The following is a 20,025-nucleotide window of genomic DNA, read 5'->3' as shown; positions in this document are numbered from 1 at the left end:
TTTTATCACTCCTATTCAACATCATATTGAAAGTCCTTGCTAATACAAGGAAAAAGATATAAAAGTATATAGATTAGGAAGAAAGAAAGAAAACTATTTTTGTTCACAGAGGACATGATTGTCTATGTAGAAAATCCCAAAGAATTGACCAAAAGTCTCCTGGAACCAACAGGTGATTATAACAAGGTTTCAGGATACAAAGTAAATATACAAAAGTCAAACTGCTTTCCTAAATACCAAAATAAACAACTGGAATTATAAATTAAAAATAATTTAAAATTATTTAAATTTACATGAACCATTTAACCATTTAACCATTTAACCATTTAACCATTTAAATTTACATGAACCATTTAAATTTACAATACCATTTACATGAACAATAAAAGAAAAAAAAGATTTATTAATAATTAGGTATAAATCTAACAAAGTGTATCAAGGATCTATATGAGGAAAACTTTAAAACTCTGTAAAAGAAATCAAAGAAGCTCTAAACGGAGATAGTCCATGTCCAAGTATAGGAAGACTTAATGTTGTTAAGATGTCAGTTCTTCCCAGGTTGATCTATAGATTCAATGTGATCCCAATAAAAATCTGAGTAATTTATTTCATGGATACTGACAAACTAAGTCTAAAGTTTATAAGGGAGACAAAAGACCCAGAATAGCTAACACAATAGTGAAGAAAAAAGTCAGGGAACTGACACTACCTGACGTCAAGACTTACTATAAAGCTACCTACATTAATCAAGACAGTGTGGTGTTAGCAAATTAATAGACATATAGACCAATGGAACAAGATAAAGAGCCCCAAAATAGACTCACATAAATATAGTCAATCAATCTTTGACAAAGTAGCAAAGGTAATTTAATGGAAAAAGGCAGTCTTTCCAACAAAATGCAGCTGGAACAACTAGACAGCCATGAATCTAGACACAGATTTCACACCTTTCACAAAAATTAACTCAAAATGGGTTATAATCTATATATAAAAAGCAAAACTAAAACTACTAGAAGATAACATAAGAAAAAAAAACTGGGGGGGGGGGCGACTGTTGGCTCAGTGGTTAGAGCACGGTGCTCATAACATTAAGGTTGCCGGTTCGAGTCCCACGTGCACCAGTGAGCTGTGCCCTTCACAACTGGATAGAAAGCAATGACTTGACTTGGAGCTGAGCCTGTGCCCTTCACAACTAGATTGAAAAACAATGACTTGACATCCTGGAAAAATGTTATGTGTCATTAAGGAATTGCAAATGAAAACAACAAGATACTACCACACACCTATAAGAATGGCTAAAAAAAAAAGAAACAAGTGACAGTACCAAATGCTAGGGAGGATGCAGAGCAATAGCTGTCTTTCATTGCTGGTGAGAATATAAAATGGTACAGCCACTTTGGAAGACAATTTGGCAATCTTACCATTTGATAAAGCAATTATGCTCCTAGTTCTTTACCCAATTGAATAGGAAACTTATGGTCACACAAAAATCTGCACATGAATGTTGATAGCAGCATTATTCATAACTGCCAAAACTAGAAGCAATCAAGATGTCCTTTAATAGGTAAATGAATAACAGGCCATACTACATCCATACAATGAAATATTCAGCAATAAAAAGAAACTTATTAAGCCACAAAAAGACATGGAGGAATCTTAAATGTTTTATAAGATAATTTGTTTTTTATGTCCTGTGTCTATTTTTCAGTTGTTTGTTCTTTCTTTACTAATTTACAAATTATTTCAGTTTGAAATCTTATGTATTTTACTGCAAATTTAAAACTAACTTGAATTTTATAACCCTCATTTTTAATCATTGCATAATATTTCATCAACATCCTATAATTTACTTATTGTTTAAAACCAGTTCTTAGTTTTTAATATCACAAATATCACTACAAAAATTTTGTGCGTAGAGATTTTTCTATAATGTGAATTCTTTCCTTTGAACACATTTTTGGAATGGAAATACTGAATCACAGACTAAAAAACATTTTTATACTTTTTAAAAATTTTTTTTAATTTTATACTTTTGATGGGAAGGATATTATCATTTATACTGCCATCAGCAATGTATTAAAATGGTAGACTCACTGCATACTCACAAGCACTAGGTATTACAATATTTGAATATATTTGTTAATATAGTAGCATAAAATTTTTCCTTTTATTAATTTGTACTTGAACTACCCGTGAAAACCAACATTTTCTCATATATTTATTTGTTTTGCTTTTTCTTGAGAAATTTTAGTTTATATTCTTTGCTTATTAATCTAAACGAATAGAAGAATTTTTTCCTTTGTTGAACACAGTAACAGGTCTATATGAATATTTTAACTAATAATAAACTAGCCCAGTATTGTCTGCATTTGCTACAAATATTGCCTCCTTTCTGTTGTTTTCCTTTTAATTTTAGTTATACATTTATGACATACAGAAATTTTAATTTTTATGCAGTGAATTCTTCTATCATTTCTAAGCTTAACTGATTATACTCCATTTAGTAGTTTGAAAATTACACTATGTTTTTCCATGATTTAATGATTTATATTTAACTTACTTTTCTCACAAAACTTTAATTTGTTTACTGTAATACTAGCTAACATTTACTGAGTGTTAACTGTATGACAGGTGCTATTCTAGGTCTTCTACGTATGTAAATTTATTTAATCCTCACAACTACCTTGTATGGATTAGGTATTAACAGTATCTCAATTTCACAGGAGGAAACTAAGGTTTAAGTAATTCAGCCAGATCACACAGGTAGTTCACCTGGCAGTACCTGGGTATTAAGTAGCATAGTCTGACTCCAGAACCATAGCCTGACGCCATAACCACTATATTACAGTGATAATCAAGTTATCTCAATGACATTTTTAATAATAATTAAACCCTTAACCATTGTTTGGTAATGCCTACTTTACCCAAATCCTTTTCACAGGGTCTCTTCTTGGATCATTTAGTTTGCCTTACTGATTTGTCTTTTTAAAGTAACAATACACAGTTTTAAATTCTGTAAACTACAAAATACATTTTAATGTTTGAAAGTTTTAGAATGTTTTGGCATAATTCTAAAAGGAATATCAAGTACTTGAGGAAAAATGCGATTTTAAGCTGTCCTTACCATACACTGGCGTCTTCCCTGGCAGGATGACGATAATGAGCTGCAGCCCAGAGTAGGTGTTCTTGAGATGCCGGAACATGGGCTCCACGCTGTCTGCCCCCTGTGCGTACTTGCAGAAGCAAGGCTGGCCCTGGATGGGCATTCCTGCATCTTTAGAAATCTTACGCAGCTGATCCGTGAAACCCCTAGAAGGAGAAATCATTAAAAATAAAACCTTTGTCTAAGGTCAGCATCTACAGTGGTAAAGAAAAGTTTGGGAAAGGAATGGAGAATGAAGCAAAGATTTATGTGCTACATGCAGAGGTCACCAGACTACTGACGATAAGGGCAATGTGGGTCAGTAATCTATTTCGCAAACGAATACTACTAATAGTTATGTGGCATCTTGTACTTTACTGAGGGTGTTAGTAAAAGAGTGTGCTGGTTAAGAGCTCAGCTCTAGAGTTAGCATGACAGATTCTAACCCTAGTTCTGTTACTTACTAGGTATGAAATTTTAGGCAAAAGTTTTCAGTTTCTCTCATTAGTAAAACGATTACTTCTAGTATAGGGATGGTGTGATGATTAAATGAGATAATACATGTAAAAGCACTTAGCATACTGCTCAAGACATGGTTAAGAGCTTGATAAATTTAAGCTACTGTATATTTTCTAATCTGATCATGACAAGATTCAAAAGAAAGTGGTAGGTCAGGTATTATTTCCATTTTATAGATCAGAAAACAGTTTCAGGCACATTAAGTATTTGGCTAAGGTCAAATGTTTAGGTAATGGCAGAGTGAGAACTCTGACCTAGTCCAGAATTTCTTACCACAATAATTTCAAACTAGGATAGCAGGAAAGATTGTGTCCTCAGAAAAATTTTTTTAAAAAACGTATGAAAACAACATTTAAAAACAAATGGAGGGGCCGGCCCGGTGGCTCAGGCAGTTAGAGCTCCATGCTCCTAACTCCAAAGGCTGCCGGTTCAATTCCCACATGGGCCAGTGGGCTCTCAACCACAAGGTTGCCAGTTCAATTCCTCAAGTCCTGCAAGGGATGGTGGGCTCCGCCCCCTGCAACTAAGATTGAACACGGCACCTTGAGCTGAGCTGCCTCCCGGATGGCTCAGTTGGTTGGAGCATGGACTCTCAACCACAAGGTTGCCAGTTCGATTCCTCGACTCCCTCAAGGGATAGTGGGCTGCGCCCCCTGCAACTAGCAACGACAACTGGACCTGGAGCTGAGCTGCGCCCTCCACAACTAAGACTGAAAGGACAACTTGACTTGGAAAACAGGGCTGGAAGTGCACACTGTTCCCCGGTGAAGTCCTGTTCCCCTTCCCCAATAAAAAAATCAAAACAAAAAAAAAACACAAAAAAAAACAAATGGAGCAGGCAGCACTTAATGTACTTTATCCACAGTGAAAAAAAGAGAAGACTAAAAATTTCATATTTGAACAAAATTCTGCATTTAGCCTAGGATAAATGAGTAATAACACCAAGGTCTAACAATCACTTTACTTGTTTTTAAAACAAATAAGGTCCTAAGTCAAGGATTTGAGTTATCTTTGATCAAAACCACTGATTCCCTTAGAACAGAGATAAAGTTTATAAGAATTCCCTTTTCCTTTTTCTTATTAGTGTTTAATTCAAGAAGTATAAAGGTGAGTATTTTCAGTCAGCCTGAACAAGAGCCATGAGCCCAATGATTATGAGACTTCTATCAAGCCATGAATAACAAACGGCAAATGAAAAGAATAAACTTGAAAAACAATTGGAGGTTTTTCCTTTAGTCTCTGGAGGTCAAGTAAGATAACTGTAGTGTTATAGTAAACTGCCCTTGTGACATTTTCCTTGAAAGCGGGTGGGGGGGGTAGGGGGGGAGGGGGGGTGTAAAACTTTGGAGGAAAAAAAATATTAAGTGAACCTTAATACATTTAGAGATTTGGAGCTAATAAAAAGGAGTGAACAAAAAATTAAATAGAAAAATATCTTTATTTCTTACAAAAGGAGGCAAGGCAAATTCTGGGTAAATTGGTCTCTAAATCACTCAAGAAGTATTCGTTATGGGCATACTGTATAGGATCTATTAGTAGAGATTTAAATAAGACAATCATTTTCTTAAGAAAATTAGATTCTAGAGGGGAGATAAGAAATTTGCAGAATTATAACACAATTCTATTTTATACAGAAAGTGACAAGTGCAAATAGAGAGGATATTAAAAAACTATTATATCTAGAGTTAAAAGAGACTATTTCCAGCATCACAAATCACAGAAGATTGGGTAGTATTTAGATGACTAGACACAGGAAAAAGGCATTTTCAATAAGGCACAACATGAGTGGAAATGGAAAAAATGCCAGGGGATACTGGGAATACTTCTTATGCTTCCTATGTTCAGAATGTGAGAAAAGGAAGAAAGGATTTAAGAGGCAGGTGAAAGATTTTTAAATGTCATACTGATTTTTAATGTTATTATTTGTCAAAGAGAAGCCTAAAAGCTTTTCAGTGGGGAAGTCACAAGTGGAGCCAGTACTCTTTTATGATAGCACAGCATCTCAAACAAGAGTGACAGAGGAAGCCCTCCAGACTGCCAAAACCCCAGACTTGGCAGTCCCAAAGGGGAGGAGATAGAGAAGAAAAGAAGCCCACATGATAAAAAAGAACCAGGAAGGCAAAAACGGAGAGAATGTCAAGAAGGTAGTCAATTACATCTAATGCTGCACAACTTTGAGAAAAATAATGGCTGAGAAGAGACCATTAGAATTGATTAGCAGCATAAATAGAATGGAGAGATCTTCCAGAAACCAGTTTTAGCAGAGCACTAAGATTTCAAGGAAGGAGAGAGAATAGGAACCTGGAAGCCTCAGAGAATAAATTAGGTGAATTGAAAATTGAAGATTTTTGTTTGTTTTTTATTTTAAATTTAAACAGAAGATTGTTGAGCACTTACATGTTGAAGGAAAGAATCTGAGGAAGAGGGAAAGTGGTGGAGATACAGGCCATATTTTGGAAAGGAAGGTAGTGGAAATGAGTTAAAACACTCTTTCAAGGAACTTAGTTGAGAAATAAGGATCTTATTAATTTTCACCCAGTAAAAAGGTACTATTATTTCTATTTTAAAATGGTGAAAACTGAAACATAATGAGATTAAATAAATTATCCACAGGAATAAAGCTCGGAAGTGGCACAGTTGGGAATTAAACCTAACCCATTTGCCATCAAAAGCCAGTGATGCTCCTGCTATATCCCACATAAGCTAGTCTATTAGGATGCCTAGAAGAATGAATCGGTGCCTTTATTATGACTAACAAATTCAGGAATCTTCAACAGAAAATTGAGAAGAAACATTTTTAAAAGTTCAGTGATTAAATATACTTCATATTGAAGAAAGTCTGGCTAGAACACTAGCTGAGCAATTTAAAATTGAAATACAAAATTTGAACACAAAAAGGTTCCAAAGCCAAACTAATGACAAGCCTTACTTCAGTATTTCTTCTCTGCACTGCCTCTGTGTGGCAAAACAAGCTATGGCCCACATTTTGATTTCCACTCCTGTGTGGAATTGCTTCCCTCGCATGTCCCACACTCCATGGCTTGGTGTTGCTACTGTACGATTCTACAGAAAAAGGAGAAAGACAAATATGGCAAAAAAGAACAAACACTTAACGCACAGTTTATTTCAGTAAGCTGATATATATCTATATCTGATCTTCTACATGGAATAGGTTGTTCTCAATCAATACTTATATTTTTATCATAGAAAAACCAAAATTCTACCAAGCTCAAGCAAAGACACCTTGAAACTAAAAAAATATTGTTGGAACAATCAAACGTTTTCTAAATTCCAGACTTAGCTAGGATGCCCCTCTTTCCACACATAGGAACCGCATGTTTATAATTAAAAGAACTGTCAGAGGTTTTACCCGTCCTCCATACTGGAGCATAGGTGCGGGAAGTACGCGTCCGGTTACATGGGCCATTTCATCCCGAACTTTAAATTGAAACTCCTGAACAAACGGATCTGTTTCATAATTCGCACTTCTTACCTATGAACAGAAAGTTTGAAGTTACTTTCAAAATTCCCCCAAATCCCCTGCTTTACTTATTAGAATTCTCTATATTTTTTCCTTCACTGTCAATAATGTTTGACAATAGGTCTAGTTCATGGTGCCCTAACTATAAAGCAGAGAATCTTAACCTGGGGACCACCGATCATGAATGGATTGTAGGAAGTCTGTAAATCTCTTGGTAATTTCTAGAAAATTTAAATATATTAGGTTAAATAAGAAATTTCAATTATTTCTGACTCATGAAAATGGTAATTCTATATAATTAAACCTAATATATTCTGGGGAGGGTGGTCTAGAGAGTGCAAAAGAAAGAAATGCCTGACCTAAAAAAACCTGAAGAATCTCTAATAAGAGGATCCAGACATATACTGTTAAAATTTAGTTTACGGAGAGCTTGATAGCAAATATTCTTAATCCTAAGGCTTTTTCCCCCCTAATTACTTGATTTACAATTGAATCATTTCTGGTATTTTAGTGTACCTTCGCAGTACGGTTACAAAGAATGACAACAACTTCTATTTCCTAAGACTTACTGTGTAATGTGCCGGGTTTAATTTTCACACTAGCCTTGTAACTACAAAAGTAAGTCTTTTATAAACTTTATTTTACAGAGGATAAAGCTAAAACTTAGTAAAGTGAAATGACTGGCCTAAAAACCATATAGCTAAACAAGTGATAGAGAATCTGAAACCGTGTTATGTTCTGATTCCAGAGTTCCTACTCTCAAGTACTGCCCTAGCCTTCCAAGTGCTATAATTATAATACAGAATAGTAACAGTAAGTAGAGAAGCTAGACTTTGAACCCTGTTAGATTCCAAGGCCTGGACTTTAAACCACTGTATATGTAATACTGTCTCTCTGAACAGAAAAGCTGTAATAAATTAGTAGTAGTTACTGAGATGTTATAGAGAGTGACAGGTTCTAGTCTCTTAAAGCTCTCAAAATCATGTCATAGTAGATCAGAGAAAAATCTATGATGAGAACCAGCCTGTATTTTCCCAATTAAATATCATGTAATAACTTTCACTCACTCCTTATAAAACTATAAAGAAAAAAAGGTCTTTTGTTTTTCTGTGATGGCTTACAAAATGAAAGCCAGTTTGGTAACCCTTTCCCAACCACTTTCAAAATTGCTTCTGAAAGTGGTAAGTTGTTTTAGGTAATATTCATATTTCCAGACTTTTTTCTCTTCACTTTGGCAATTTAAATGATATTAATGAGCATAAGATAAGATCCAGGTACCTTTTATTTTTTATTTTGCTTGATCCCACTAGTTTTAAAAAGTCATATAACTCTTCTTTCCTCTCCATTTAAAACAATGATATAGCTTAGAAACCCTACATGGTTAGAGCTGTCTTTTATTTCTTTATTTATCCTATAGTGGCCAGTCTGATACTGGGGGCTGAAGCAACCCTACTGAGTGGTAAGTCTCTCACTATTGATACTCATTGACTTTTCTTCCTTTTCCCCTCTTTCAGGTGGGAAGCAATAAAGTTTCAGTTCACTAAACTGAAACTTCAGTTCTGAGAGAATCTGGTCTATATCTAATGAAAGAGTTGGGATTAAATTAGAAGGCTCTAACCTTTCTCATAGACCCCACTGAGGCTTACCCCTAGAATGCTACTCTTTACTTCTGTGATCCCTTTCAATTCTGATAGTCTATGAAATGGTAATAAGGTATGAGTGGATAAGGACATGGTTCTTTAGTAGTTCACTCTAATATATTTTGAATTCCCACTTCGAGGGTTAAGTACTAACCAATCTGCTAATTTCCTCTTGTCTATCTGGTGCAGATCTTGCTGTTGCTTTGATCATAGTGGAAGTCTGATTGTCCGTTAGCTTCTTGATACATCGTTGCCCTGCCACAATATTACAGACCTACAAATAGAAAAAAGTTTTGTACTAGATGCATACATCTTTTTAAAACTCTAGTGCCAGTTACATGTGAAATTAAAATTTAAAATCTATGTCATTAAATTGTTTTTTAATATCATATTAAGTAAAAAAGTAGTAAACAATACTTCTTTATAGTATGATTACACTTAGGTAAAATGTACACTGAATAAAAAGGCTGATGTGTATCAAAATACTAACAGTGGTAACATTTAGAGTGGTAAGATTGTGGATGAATTTTTTTTCCGTATTATTTTATTACTGAAAATTTATAGAGTAAAATAAAATTTTAAAAGAGTTAAATCTCCAAAATAAATGTGAGAATATGCAGTTAAAAGACCCCAACAGAATGACGAATAAGAGGATATTAACAAGCAGCTTAAACACATTACTTCTAGTGGCAGGTATGTATGTTTCTGCTCCTGCCCCACTTGCAGACAGGGAAGGTGTGGGTACTTCAGCTGAAGAGTATACTTTTCTCTGAAATACTGTGCTACTGTTCTCTCCACAGTTTGGCCATTTTCTAACTGCAAAGGAAAGCTGGAAAAGAAAAGTATACATTAACAACTCGTATATCATTATAAGCCAGCAAAACTCCCAATCCACTAACTACAGCAAGCTGCCTCACATCATCTCTGCTGACAAACACCAGCTTTTCTTACGTTTGATGACTGGCAGGCCTTCTTGTTACATTACAAACACGGTATTTTCGTCTCATTGTTCCACAATGAGTCACTTCAACCTTCAGACCTGTTCCCAAGAAGAAAAACTGAGGTTATAGAACTGTCATATGTAAAATATTTATAAAGCCTCTTCACTACGATAAACTCAAATTCTAAGTAGACAGAAAATCTGTGATACAGGCAATGTGGTATTAACAAAGTATTTCATATATAACATTGCAAATAATGGTTACAATCACCATAGACCTAACTCCAAACCTTTTCACTATCTTTTCAAGTTCTATACATTAAAAAATAGTATCATAAAATTGGCAAAGCCTGTGGATCAAGGGACAAAGTTCTCCATTAATAAAAAACTTGTTTATAATAAATTTAGGTATGTATGCTGGGAGAGGGAAGGAGGAATCAAAGAGGAGTTGCAATAATTTTCAAGATATTCTATAGCCTTCAAAGTATGTGATATTTGAATAGCCCAGTCACCACATACTAAGTGAACATCAGAATTTCATAAAACTCAAGAAGAAAATCCTTCAAAGATTTTTAAAGCGGGGAGAAAAAAAATTCCCAGGCCCATTTAACAGAAGTGGAGTGACAATTTTGCTGAAGTATAACATAATGATACAGTACTTTTACTACTGACTATTAGAAATCAAATGCAACCGAAATAATTCCCAGATCAGGTGATCCCTACTTCTTTATGGAATCACTGACTCCCTTTGAGAATCTCATGAAAGCAATAAGCTCTCAGAAAAATGCATGTACACACAGTTTAACATATGATTTTGTATGTTCCTGGATCCCTGTAGCCCATCTGTGGACTCTAGGGGTTTGAGGATCCCAGGCCTGCTTTAGAAGGTGAAGCAATGGACTTTTAAATCATTGGCTAAAATTCTTTGGGATGAATTTTCTTAAGCAGTGCTGTCCAAGAGAGTTTTCTGAGATGATGGAATGTTCTGTGTCTGTGCTAATATGGTAATCACTACCAATATATGTTACTAAGTACAGTATGTGGCTAGTGTGACTAAGAAACTGAAAATTTAATTTTAACTAGTTTAAATTTCAATATCTACATATGGCTAGTGGCTACTGTATTGGCCAGTACAGTCTTGGAACTACCTAGAGAGGGGTTAACAAACAGATACAGTGGCTACTACTCACAGATAAGCAACTCTACTTCTATGGACTACAGTCCAAAGGAGGAAAATCTAAAAAGGGTAGATGGGAGGACAACTTTTAGTTCCCTGATAGTATTTATAGTTACTACTTTTGTATTATTTCTCTCTCATATCTGTGACTCTATAGTGCAGTGTTTCTTAACCAGAGGTGATTTTGTCCTCCAGGGAACATTTGGTAATTCCTGGAGACATTTTTGATTGTCACAACTGAGGGGTGCTACTGGCATCTAGTGAATGGTAGATTTAGCGATGGTTCGATCCAGGGATGCTGCTAAATATGCTACCGTACACAGGGCAGTACTACTTCCCACCTCCGACCACAACAAAGAATTATCCAGCCCAAAATAGCAATAATACCAAGGCTGAGAAATCCTGCTACAGTATAACTTATTTTCCTATGTAATTACTAACTACAGAACCAAACACAAAGTTCACTCATAGTAATATTTTCTTTTGATATATCAGCATAAATTAAGATGTTAAATGAACACAGTGTCTGTATCAGATTGGTATGGGTTTTTCTTGAGTAACCCTAATTGAATCAGTGAGAAATAGTTTTTAGTAACTCTCTTTAGAAAACTAAAATTTCAGATCAATTAGAGCATTTACTATGCCTCTATTATAAAGGAGACTAGAAAATAAAATACTATCAAGGGAAGGCCTTATAAGAAAGAAATACTAACAATATGAAGTAAACAAGATATAAAAATACTGTGTTTAGGGGGAAACACAATAGAAAATTTAAAACAAATTTTTGTTATCTTACACCACTTAGCAATTTGTTCTCAAGTCTTCCCCTTGGATTAAAAAAAATTATTAGTAAGGTTCTATAAGCCTACTACATAAGTTTTTATCAAAAATAAATTGGTACTCTTATATACAAATAGTACTTTACCATATACTTCCCTCAATATTTCTGCTCTTTAACTATGATGAATTAGTGCACAAAGAAACCACCCTAGTATTTACGAAAAATGTTCAACTGGAATCAAATGAGTACACTAAGGAAATTTATTAATTATAGCACACTTTGTATCACTATTTAACAGTTTTCATAAAATTCCTCATGTCAGCTAAAAATTAAACCCAAATATATAGCACAGAATACAACTTTGATTTGAGTTACTGTGGTAGGAATACATGATGTACCACCTTAAAGGTCCCTGTTTAATAAAAAAGCCTTCTTGACTTTCAATAGAGGAAAAAATCATCAGTCAATTAGAGCCAATGCAGATTTTTCTACCTCATATCTAGGATCATAGGTTCCTAAGGATTAGACCCAAATCCAGGGGTAAGCAAAAAGTTGAAATTTTAAAAAATGGACTACATAATTCTCTGCCCAGGTCCCTCCCCAAACCCTCCACCCCACCAAAAAAAAAAAAATTGGCTTTAATAAATCAAATATTTAACCTATAAACTTGGCTTTACCTTCACTATAACATCAACTTTATAATGCTTTCTAGTCATTTTTTCAGTCATTTCTTTGGGCCCCTGAGCAGTTGAAGTTAAGATCGAGTCCATGCTCTTCGGGCAGCAGGTGAATCCTTGTTCTGTACATCTTGTATTTTCTGTGATAAAGTGGTGATATGAGTTGATTGCATAGTTACCGTAAAATAATGTAAGTGACTTCATGACATCAGAGGTGGTAACTAAGCAGCAACTCCACTGGAAACCATAGCATTTAGATGATCACATATTAATGGTGGGTAATGCACTACCTCCCAACAATGCTAACTGTGCAGTTAATACAGATTATGAAAGGATAATGGTATGGTTGCAATAAGTAATACATAACATTTTCTTATTCTGGCACTTCAGTTACTTGAGATAAACGAATGCTTATTTTCAAAGCAGGAAGGGTTTTCCTTATAATATTTTACTACAATGACTATCTCTTTCCTGGATATTAAACAGCAAAGAATGAATGATTACTGGAGCAAGCAGGATGTATCCAGTTCTGAAGTAACAAATGTTTTTGAAATAAGCTTTCTACTTTTAACAGCATTATAGAAGCATTTTCTCGTGAGATACTCTTATACCTTCAATGAGTAAGGGAAAGTATTAATAAAAAATTAACTGGTATCAATATTAATTCTATTACTTGGTACTTCTTTCATTGAAATACTACCTAAAATGTTATGGTAATGAATTTAATGTAACATTTTATAATTGATCTATATTTTACTGATAATGTTACATGAATAAATTTTAATCAAAAAATTTTTTCAATAAAAATTTGTTATACCCATGCATATTATAGTTAAGTTGTTCCAAATGATAATTAATTCACCTTTTATCTCTTTGGTGAATTTTACCCGATGCGAATCAGTCAGAGGTCTTGGTTGCTCATCAATATTATGAATGTCAAGAACTTCACACATGAACTGAATTACTGGTTGTGCTTTGTAGAAGGCAGTGGCAGAAACTAAGAAGAAAAACACAAATAGTACCAATTAATGTTTCCTTAAAAAAATTCAGAAACTTGATTTCAGCTTCTATAATGAAATAATTATAGTTAAAATTATCCTGTATGTATACTTACATACATATAAAAATATGTCCAAAATTAAACAATTTCAATTTGACCTCTGCTTGACTGAAAGATAGGCACAAAAACAGAAAAACTAAACAGTACAGATTTTATAATCTCTCTCTTTCACCATCGATTACTGAATCATTCCATTCTCTACTACATGTACAGAGAAGTGTTCGCGGTGTGAGACAAGGCCTGTAAGGGGACAAAGAAGGCCTGAGCCCTTTAGCAGATGACAAGTTTATGTATTATTTCTTAAACAAAGATTTCTATGCCACCTCAGACTGCCAATCTATTCCAGTGAGAATTTTCCCTGTCTTGTACAGATCTGAAGAGACAGTGGTATGAAATGTTATTCGTGTTAATCCAAGCTATAGGTAGTAACAGTGAGGGGTGTCTGCCCAATGCTATCTAGCTACAGTTGGCATTTTTCTCACAGTCAACCAGTATGATTTCTTAATTTTGGGTTTTAGAACCAGAAGATCTTCACTAATGGTTAGTAGATCACCATGACACATTTCTTAATCACATACTTATGACTGTTATTATGTGCTATAAAGACACGGGGGATACCATGAAAAGTAAAACCCAAATAGACAATAAGCTACATGCTATGTTATTGTTATACTTAAAAAGCATGCCCACTGTCTGCTAAGTGTTAACTTTTTATGTGGTGCTCTTTCTCTCCCTCTCCTTGGTGTAGGATTATATGTCCTCCACAAAATATCCCTCACTTCTGGAAGGATATTTATCAAGGCATCAATGTAGTTATCTCAGGACATGTGTGGGTGGTGAGGCTACTGTGGATATTTTTTATTTTACTTTTAATTTTATCTTTAAATCTTCATTTTTATAGTGAGCACATATGACCTTCTCCTTTATTACAGAAATAATATACAAATGAGGTCTCATCATAAAAAATTCAAATAATATAGATGATACCGAGTAAAGACTTCCTCCAGTATCCAGGTAACCACTGCCGGTATGTATGTATATATATATATATATATATATATATATATATATATATATATATATATATATATGTATGTATGTATGTTATGTGTATATCCTGTTATTTTATTATGCACTTACAGAGATAAAATGTACATATAACTTTTTTTACATGAGATCAGATAATAAATGTTCTATGACATTTTATTATTTTTTAAATTAACGATATATCTTAGAGATCTTTCCATGTCATAACATTGTTTTCAATGACTTCATTTTATTCCACACTATTGGTGCATAATAAGTAAATATATACTCCCTTCCCCCCTTAATGAAAAGAACACAAATGGTAAAACATTAGAAACAGTATTCTGGGCTTTGATTTCTTTTTTTCTCAGTATGTATATTAAAGATAGATCTGTATGTACCGGAATTACCAGGGGTGCCAAAAAAATGTATATACATGGTTTGTATTCATCTTTTGTTATCAGTATACATTGAGTATTACACTTTTAATACAGTTTTTTCCTTTCTTAAAATGTGTATACATTTTTTTGGCACCCTCTGTATATCGTTCTTTTTCAAAGCTGCAGAATATCTCATTGCATGGATGTACTTCATGTCCTTAACGATGGACAGTTATGTTGGTTTTGTTTTTTTTTACTAGTACAAAAAATATTCCAGTGAACATCCTTGTGTGTGTGTACATGCAGGTGTGCAAGCATACACACATCCATGAGTACTTCTATAGCACTTCTGAAGATTTAAGAGGAATCAATACACATTGCTAAACTTCCATCCAAATAAACTTTAGAAACACCTCCACAATTTCTAATTTAAAAAAAGAGAGACTGATAAGATTGTATTAGTATTCTGGGTATATTGTCCAAATCCATAATAGTTTTTAAAATGTATACATTATATTCTTCCATTAAACATGTGACAATGTTGTCGTGCATTAAGAGAAGGCTGGCAGGATACATACCAAATAAGCACACGTTGTTTCTGGGCTAATTTTTAAAAAGTAAATAGATAAAGGAAAATAAATATATGGTAAGTAACATGCTGATTTTGTCATTCCTTTAAGCCTACAGGTAAATTTTCTTCACTGGATTACTATAATACAGGAATTCACAATTAATGTGTTTTACACCACAGAGTTGAAACCACTAAACAAACATTATTTATCCTGTTTAACATTATTTCCCGTACTATTTATCCCACTATGCTTCTCATCATTTTAGTGTTTATCATCTTCTTTATTGGAATGTGGACATCTGAGGTGACAATTAAACTTACTGGAAAAAAAGCTCTTACAAAAGATGGGTTGAAATCAGCTAAGACCTGCTTCTCCACTAAGTTAAATCCTTAATATTTTATAAACCTACATACATATGCATTTTATTCCTTCCACTTTCACAAATTAGCTAATTTTAATATTTATGTCAAATATTTTTAAAAATCTAATAAAATATACCACATTAATGCGTTAACAGGAAATAAGTATACAGTCATTTCCATAGATCATGCCGCTCCCCCTTCCCCAAATTAGATAAAATTCACCCCCATAGCTTCTATTTTCACTGTACCAGGACTAGAAAGGAACTTTCTTAATTTGATAGAAGTTCTCTACCAAACATCTATGGTGGATTCAACTTCAGTTAATAGGAAGTCCTAGCTACCATAGTAATTTAAAAGAAATAAAAGGTAAAGAGATTAGAAAGAAACAAAATTATTATTCTCCACAATATGACTGCCTACACAGAAAACCCAATAATCTATACATAAATTATAGAATTAGTAAGAGAGTTCAGCAAGGTTGCTAGATTTAAGATCAATGTAGGAAAAGAAATTATATTCTTATATATTAGCAACCAACTTAAAACGTGATTAAAAAAAACCCCACTTAAAATCGCAAGAAAAACCATAAGGCACTTGGGATGAAATCCAAACAAAAGATGTATAAGACCTACAGAAGTAACAGGTATCTTTACTATTGAAAGATATTATAGAAAATCTAAATAAATGGAATAATATACCCAATGCATGTAAATTATCCCCAAATTCAAAACAATTTCAATCAAAATACCAACAGGCTATAACCTCCTCAACCTCTGGAACTTAAGAAGCTGATACTGAAATTAACATGAAAGAGCAATGAAACATGAATAGCCAGTACAATTTTTAAGAATAAGGTCTGTCCTACTACTCATCAAGATTTCTTATAATCTCATTCAAGTCAAAAGACTGTGGGGACAGACACATAGACCAGCCATGTAGACTTGAAAGCCTATCTCACATAGGAAAAACAAATTCCTATTTAAAGAACTAAGTATGAAAAGAAAAGCAAAGGTTAGAGGAACCTATAGAATATTGTGATCTTGGAGGTAAGAATTTCTTAAACAAGATACAAAATTACAAACCATTAAAACTATAAGAAAAAATATACCACAAACAAAGCTAAAAAAACAAGCAGGCTATAAATTGGTAGAGAATATGTGTAATAGGTATAACAAATGATTAGCATCTAAAATATTTAATGAGCTCCTACAAATTAAGATAAAACAATAAAAGTGGTAAAAGATATGAGCAGGCATTTTATAGAAGAGAAAATCTAAATGTCAAAAAAAATTTCCCCTAATTTTCTTATTTGTAATTAAGGTAATATATATATATAAAAACAACACTGAGCTATCATTTTACACCAGTCAAGATGAGCAAAAAATTTCAAGACCTGTAACACACAAACTATTAATAAACCAATGGAAGAATGAAAGCTCTCATATAGATTGTAGGAATATAAACTGACACAGTTAGGAAAGCAATGGAAATATATGGTAAATTTGAAGTGCATAATTTTTAAATCAGCAATTTCAATATATTGGAATATATACTCTAGAAAAATTCCAAATCTGCAAAAGGAGACATGAAGAATGTTTATTGTAGCAGTTTTTAATAGCAAAAAGAATGCAAGCAACCTAACTATCCATCAATCAAATGGATAAATTTGTAGTATATACATACAAATAAAGTGAATGGGCAGGTGTTAGATATCAGATAAATAAAATCAAGAAATAAAGCACAGATATTACTTGAGAGGTTAGTGGAACTGAGATATTACCAACTAGTTAGATTGTTAGTATCTAGCCATGTATAAATACAACCACGGGAAAAGAATTACCAAAATTGACTAGATCTAGAATACCAGTGGGATAGTCTTTCAACTCATGAACATAGCATATCTCTAAATTTATTAAAATATTGTTAAGATTTTGTAACATACTCTATAACTCTATCTTTCAATAAATTAATAATTTTTGTTGCTGTTGGAAATGTATCCTTTTTTGTTACTTTTTAACTGTTGCATGTTTGTTTTTTAAAACTATGTTTATTTTCTTCTTTTCATGGGTAGCAGTGTTAGAGTAAAAAAAGATAGGCTTGGAAATAAAATAGATTTAAATTTTAATCCTAGATCCAGCACTTACTACTTATGATTTCTCTGAATTTCGATTTGTTCATCTGTAAAATTAGAATACCTACTATTCATAGACATTAGGGCGGAGATTCAATGCAAGGTACCTACTTGTGCCTAGAACATGAGAGGAACTCAACAGAATTCCTCTCATTTTTGAAGAATTGCCTTCTCATGTCTTTTGCTCACTGATCTACTGAGATCTTAATTTAGACAAAATCATTTGTCAATGTAAACTCCTGGTTATAGGTTATAAGGGAAGAGGTTATAAGGGAGAATGTTACGTGAAGAGATCAGGATTCTGAAGCTTGCTCTTCACTGTGTCAAAACCAAAAATTTCTGTTAGAACATAGCTAAAATAACAGATGTGAAAAAAGAATATAATAAATGTTTGCCATATTTAAAATCTTAGGTTGGTGCACAAGTAATTGCGGTTTTTGCAATCATTTTTAACCTTTTAAACTGCACTTTTGTACCAACCTAATAACTAGAACTACATGTACCAAATGAGTATAGGTTCAAATGAATAGTATTAAAACAAAGTAGTAATTAGTGTTGGATCCAGGCAAAACATAAGCACAATTATACTCTGGTGTTGTACATATAATATACTACCTCCTGAGAGGGCACATGGTATGGCTGTTATCTGCCTCAATCCTATAGGTTTACTTCCATGGCTCTGAAGGTATAAGAACACAAATTAAGACCACTCTTTACACAATGCCTTTTTAGGATAATCATTTGTGAGAATTTCAGAGTCCATATTAAACATCTTTGCATCTCCTCTTTTATCACCAGGCAAAATATTAACATAGTACTCAGCAGATACTGATATAGGATTGGTTTATTTTTTCTATTTTTAATGTATCAGATATTTACTAAAGTGTCTAAAACATGAATGTGCCACTTAGCAAATTATCAAGTGAATATTATATAACCAGCATTCAAATCAAGAACTAAATATTGCCAGTATCCTAGAAACCTCTGCCCAAGCCCCTACCCAACCGTAACTTCCTCTCTCCTCTAAAAGTAACCAAAACCCTGGCTTTTATGGTAATTACTTCCTTTTCTTTACAGATTTACAACATAAGTACAGATTCTTAAACATCAGTTTAGTTTTCCTAGTTTTTGAATTTTACGTAACTGGAAACATAAAGTATGTAATCTTTGAGACTCCTGTTCTAACTCATCTATATTAAATGTAACTAGTGTCTTCATTTTCACTGCTCTGCCTAATACTGTTAAAGAAATACACAATTTATCCCTTCTAATATTGGTGGCTGCTTGTTTCAGTCCTTTCCTTTGGTGACTAGAATTACATCATCAACATTCTTATAGATGGTTTTTCTTTTTTAATTAAACTTTTATTTAACAGGACCCATCAGCTCCAAATAAAGTAGTTATTTCAATCTAATTGTGGAGGGCGCAGCTCACAGTGGCCCATGTGGGGATCGAACAGGCAATCTCATTGCTAAGAGCAACGCGCTCTAACCAACTGAGCTATCAGGCTGCACCCTAGTGGTCTTTTTTAATGCACACATACATACAAATTTTTCTGGTAAAAAAGGCTACATCTGGGAGAATTGTTGAGTAATGATGGATGTGTATCTCTAACTTTTCTAGACGATGCCAAACACTTCCAAAGTGGTTTTAACAACTGACCCTCATAAACAGTGTGTAAGAGTCACTATTGTGCCAAATTCTCACCAACTGTTAGTATTGTTAGACTTGAATTTTAGAAATTCTGGTGGCTATGTAGTGATATCTCATTAAAAAAAACAATTTCAGAATTTCTGGTGTGTAGTGATATCTGTATTTGAGGTATACTTTCCATACAAAATGCATTTTAAGTGTAAAGTTCAATAGTTTTGACAAATGTATACATCTATGCTATTACCTTCCCATTTAAGACAGAACATTTCCATCACCTCAGAAAGCACTTTCCTGCCCCTACGTAATCAGTCCCTCCCATATCTGCCTCCCAAACAACCACTTATCTGATTCCTTTCATGATAGATTAACTGGTTCCAGAATTTCATATAAATGGATATATACGGTGTATGCAATTTTGTGTGCCTGGCTTCTTTTGCACATCTTAGCTGAGATTCATCCATTCCATTGTATCAATCAGTAGTTA

At 33.5% G+C, this 20,025-nt stretch overlaps 1 protein-coding gene across 7 annotated transcripts in view; it reads right to left on the bottom strand.

Moving 5' to 3' along the window:
• AGO3 (argonaute RISC catalytic component 3) overlaps positions 1 to 20,025 on the bottom strand; it is a 97,121-nt gene that overhangs the window by 21,518 nt on the left and 55,578 nt on the right. For all 7 annotated transcript variants that reach the window (XM_033114704.1, XM_033114702.1, XM_033114703.1 and 4 more), the window contains 7 exons: positions 13,220 to 13,354; positions 9,734 to 9,821; positions 9,464 to 9,611; positions 8,937 to 9,056; positions 7,032 to 7,154; positions 6,591 to 6,724; positions 3,125 to 3,309 (listed from right to left, as the gene is read on the bottom strand). In XM_033114704.1, coding sequence (XP_032970595.1) covers positions 3,125 to 3,309; positions 6,591 to 6,724; positions 7,032 to 7,154; positions 8,937 to 9,056; positions 9,464 to 9,611; positions 9,734 to 9,821; positions 13,220 to 13,354 — 933 coding nt within the window. The remainder of the gene's footprint in view (positions 1 to 3,124; positions 3,310 to 6,590; positions 6,725 to 7,031; positions 7,155 to 8,936; positions 9,057 to 9,463; positions 9,612 to 9,733; positions 9,822 to 13,219; positions 13,355 to 20,025) is intronic.

Source organism: Rhinolophus ferrumequinum, chromosome 9, assembly GCF_004115265.2.
Source record: "Rhinolophus ferrumequinum isolate MPI-CBG mRhiFer1 chromosome 9, mRhiFer1_v1.p, whole genome shotgun sequence".
Taxonomy (NCBI): domain Eukaryota; kingdom Metazoa; phylum Chordata; class Mammalia; order Chiroptera; family Rhinolophidae; genus Rhinolophus; species Rhinolophus ferrumequinum.
This window is presented reverse-complemented; position numbering and strand designations above follow the sequence as displayed.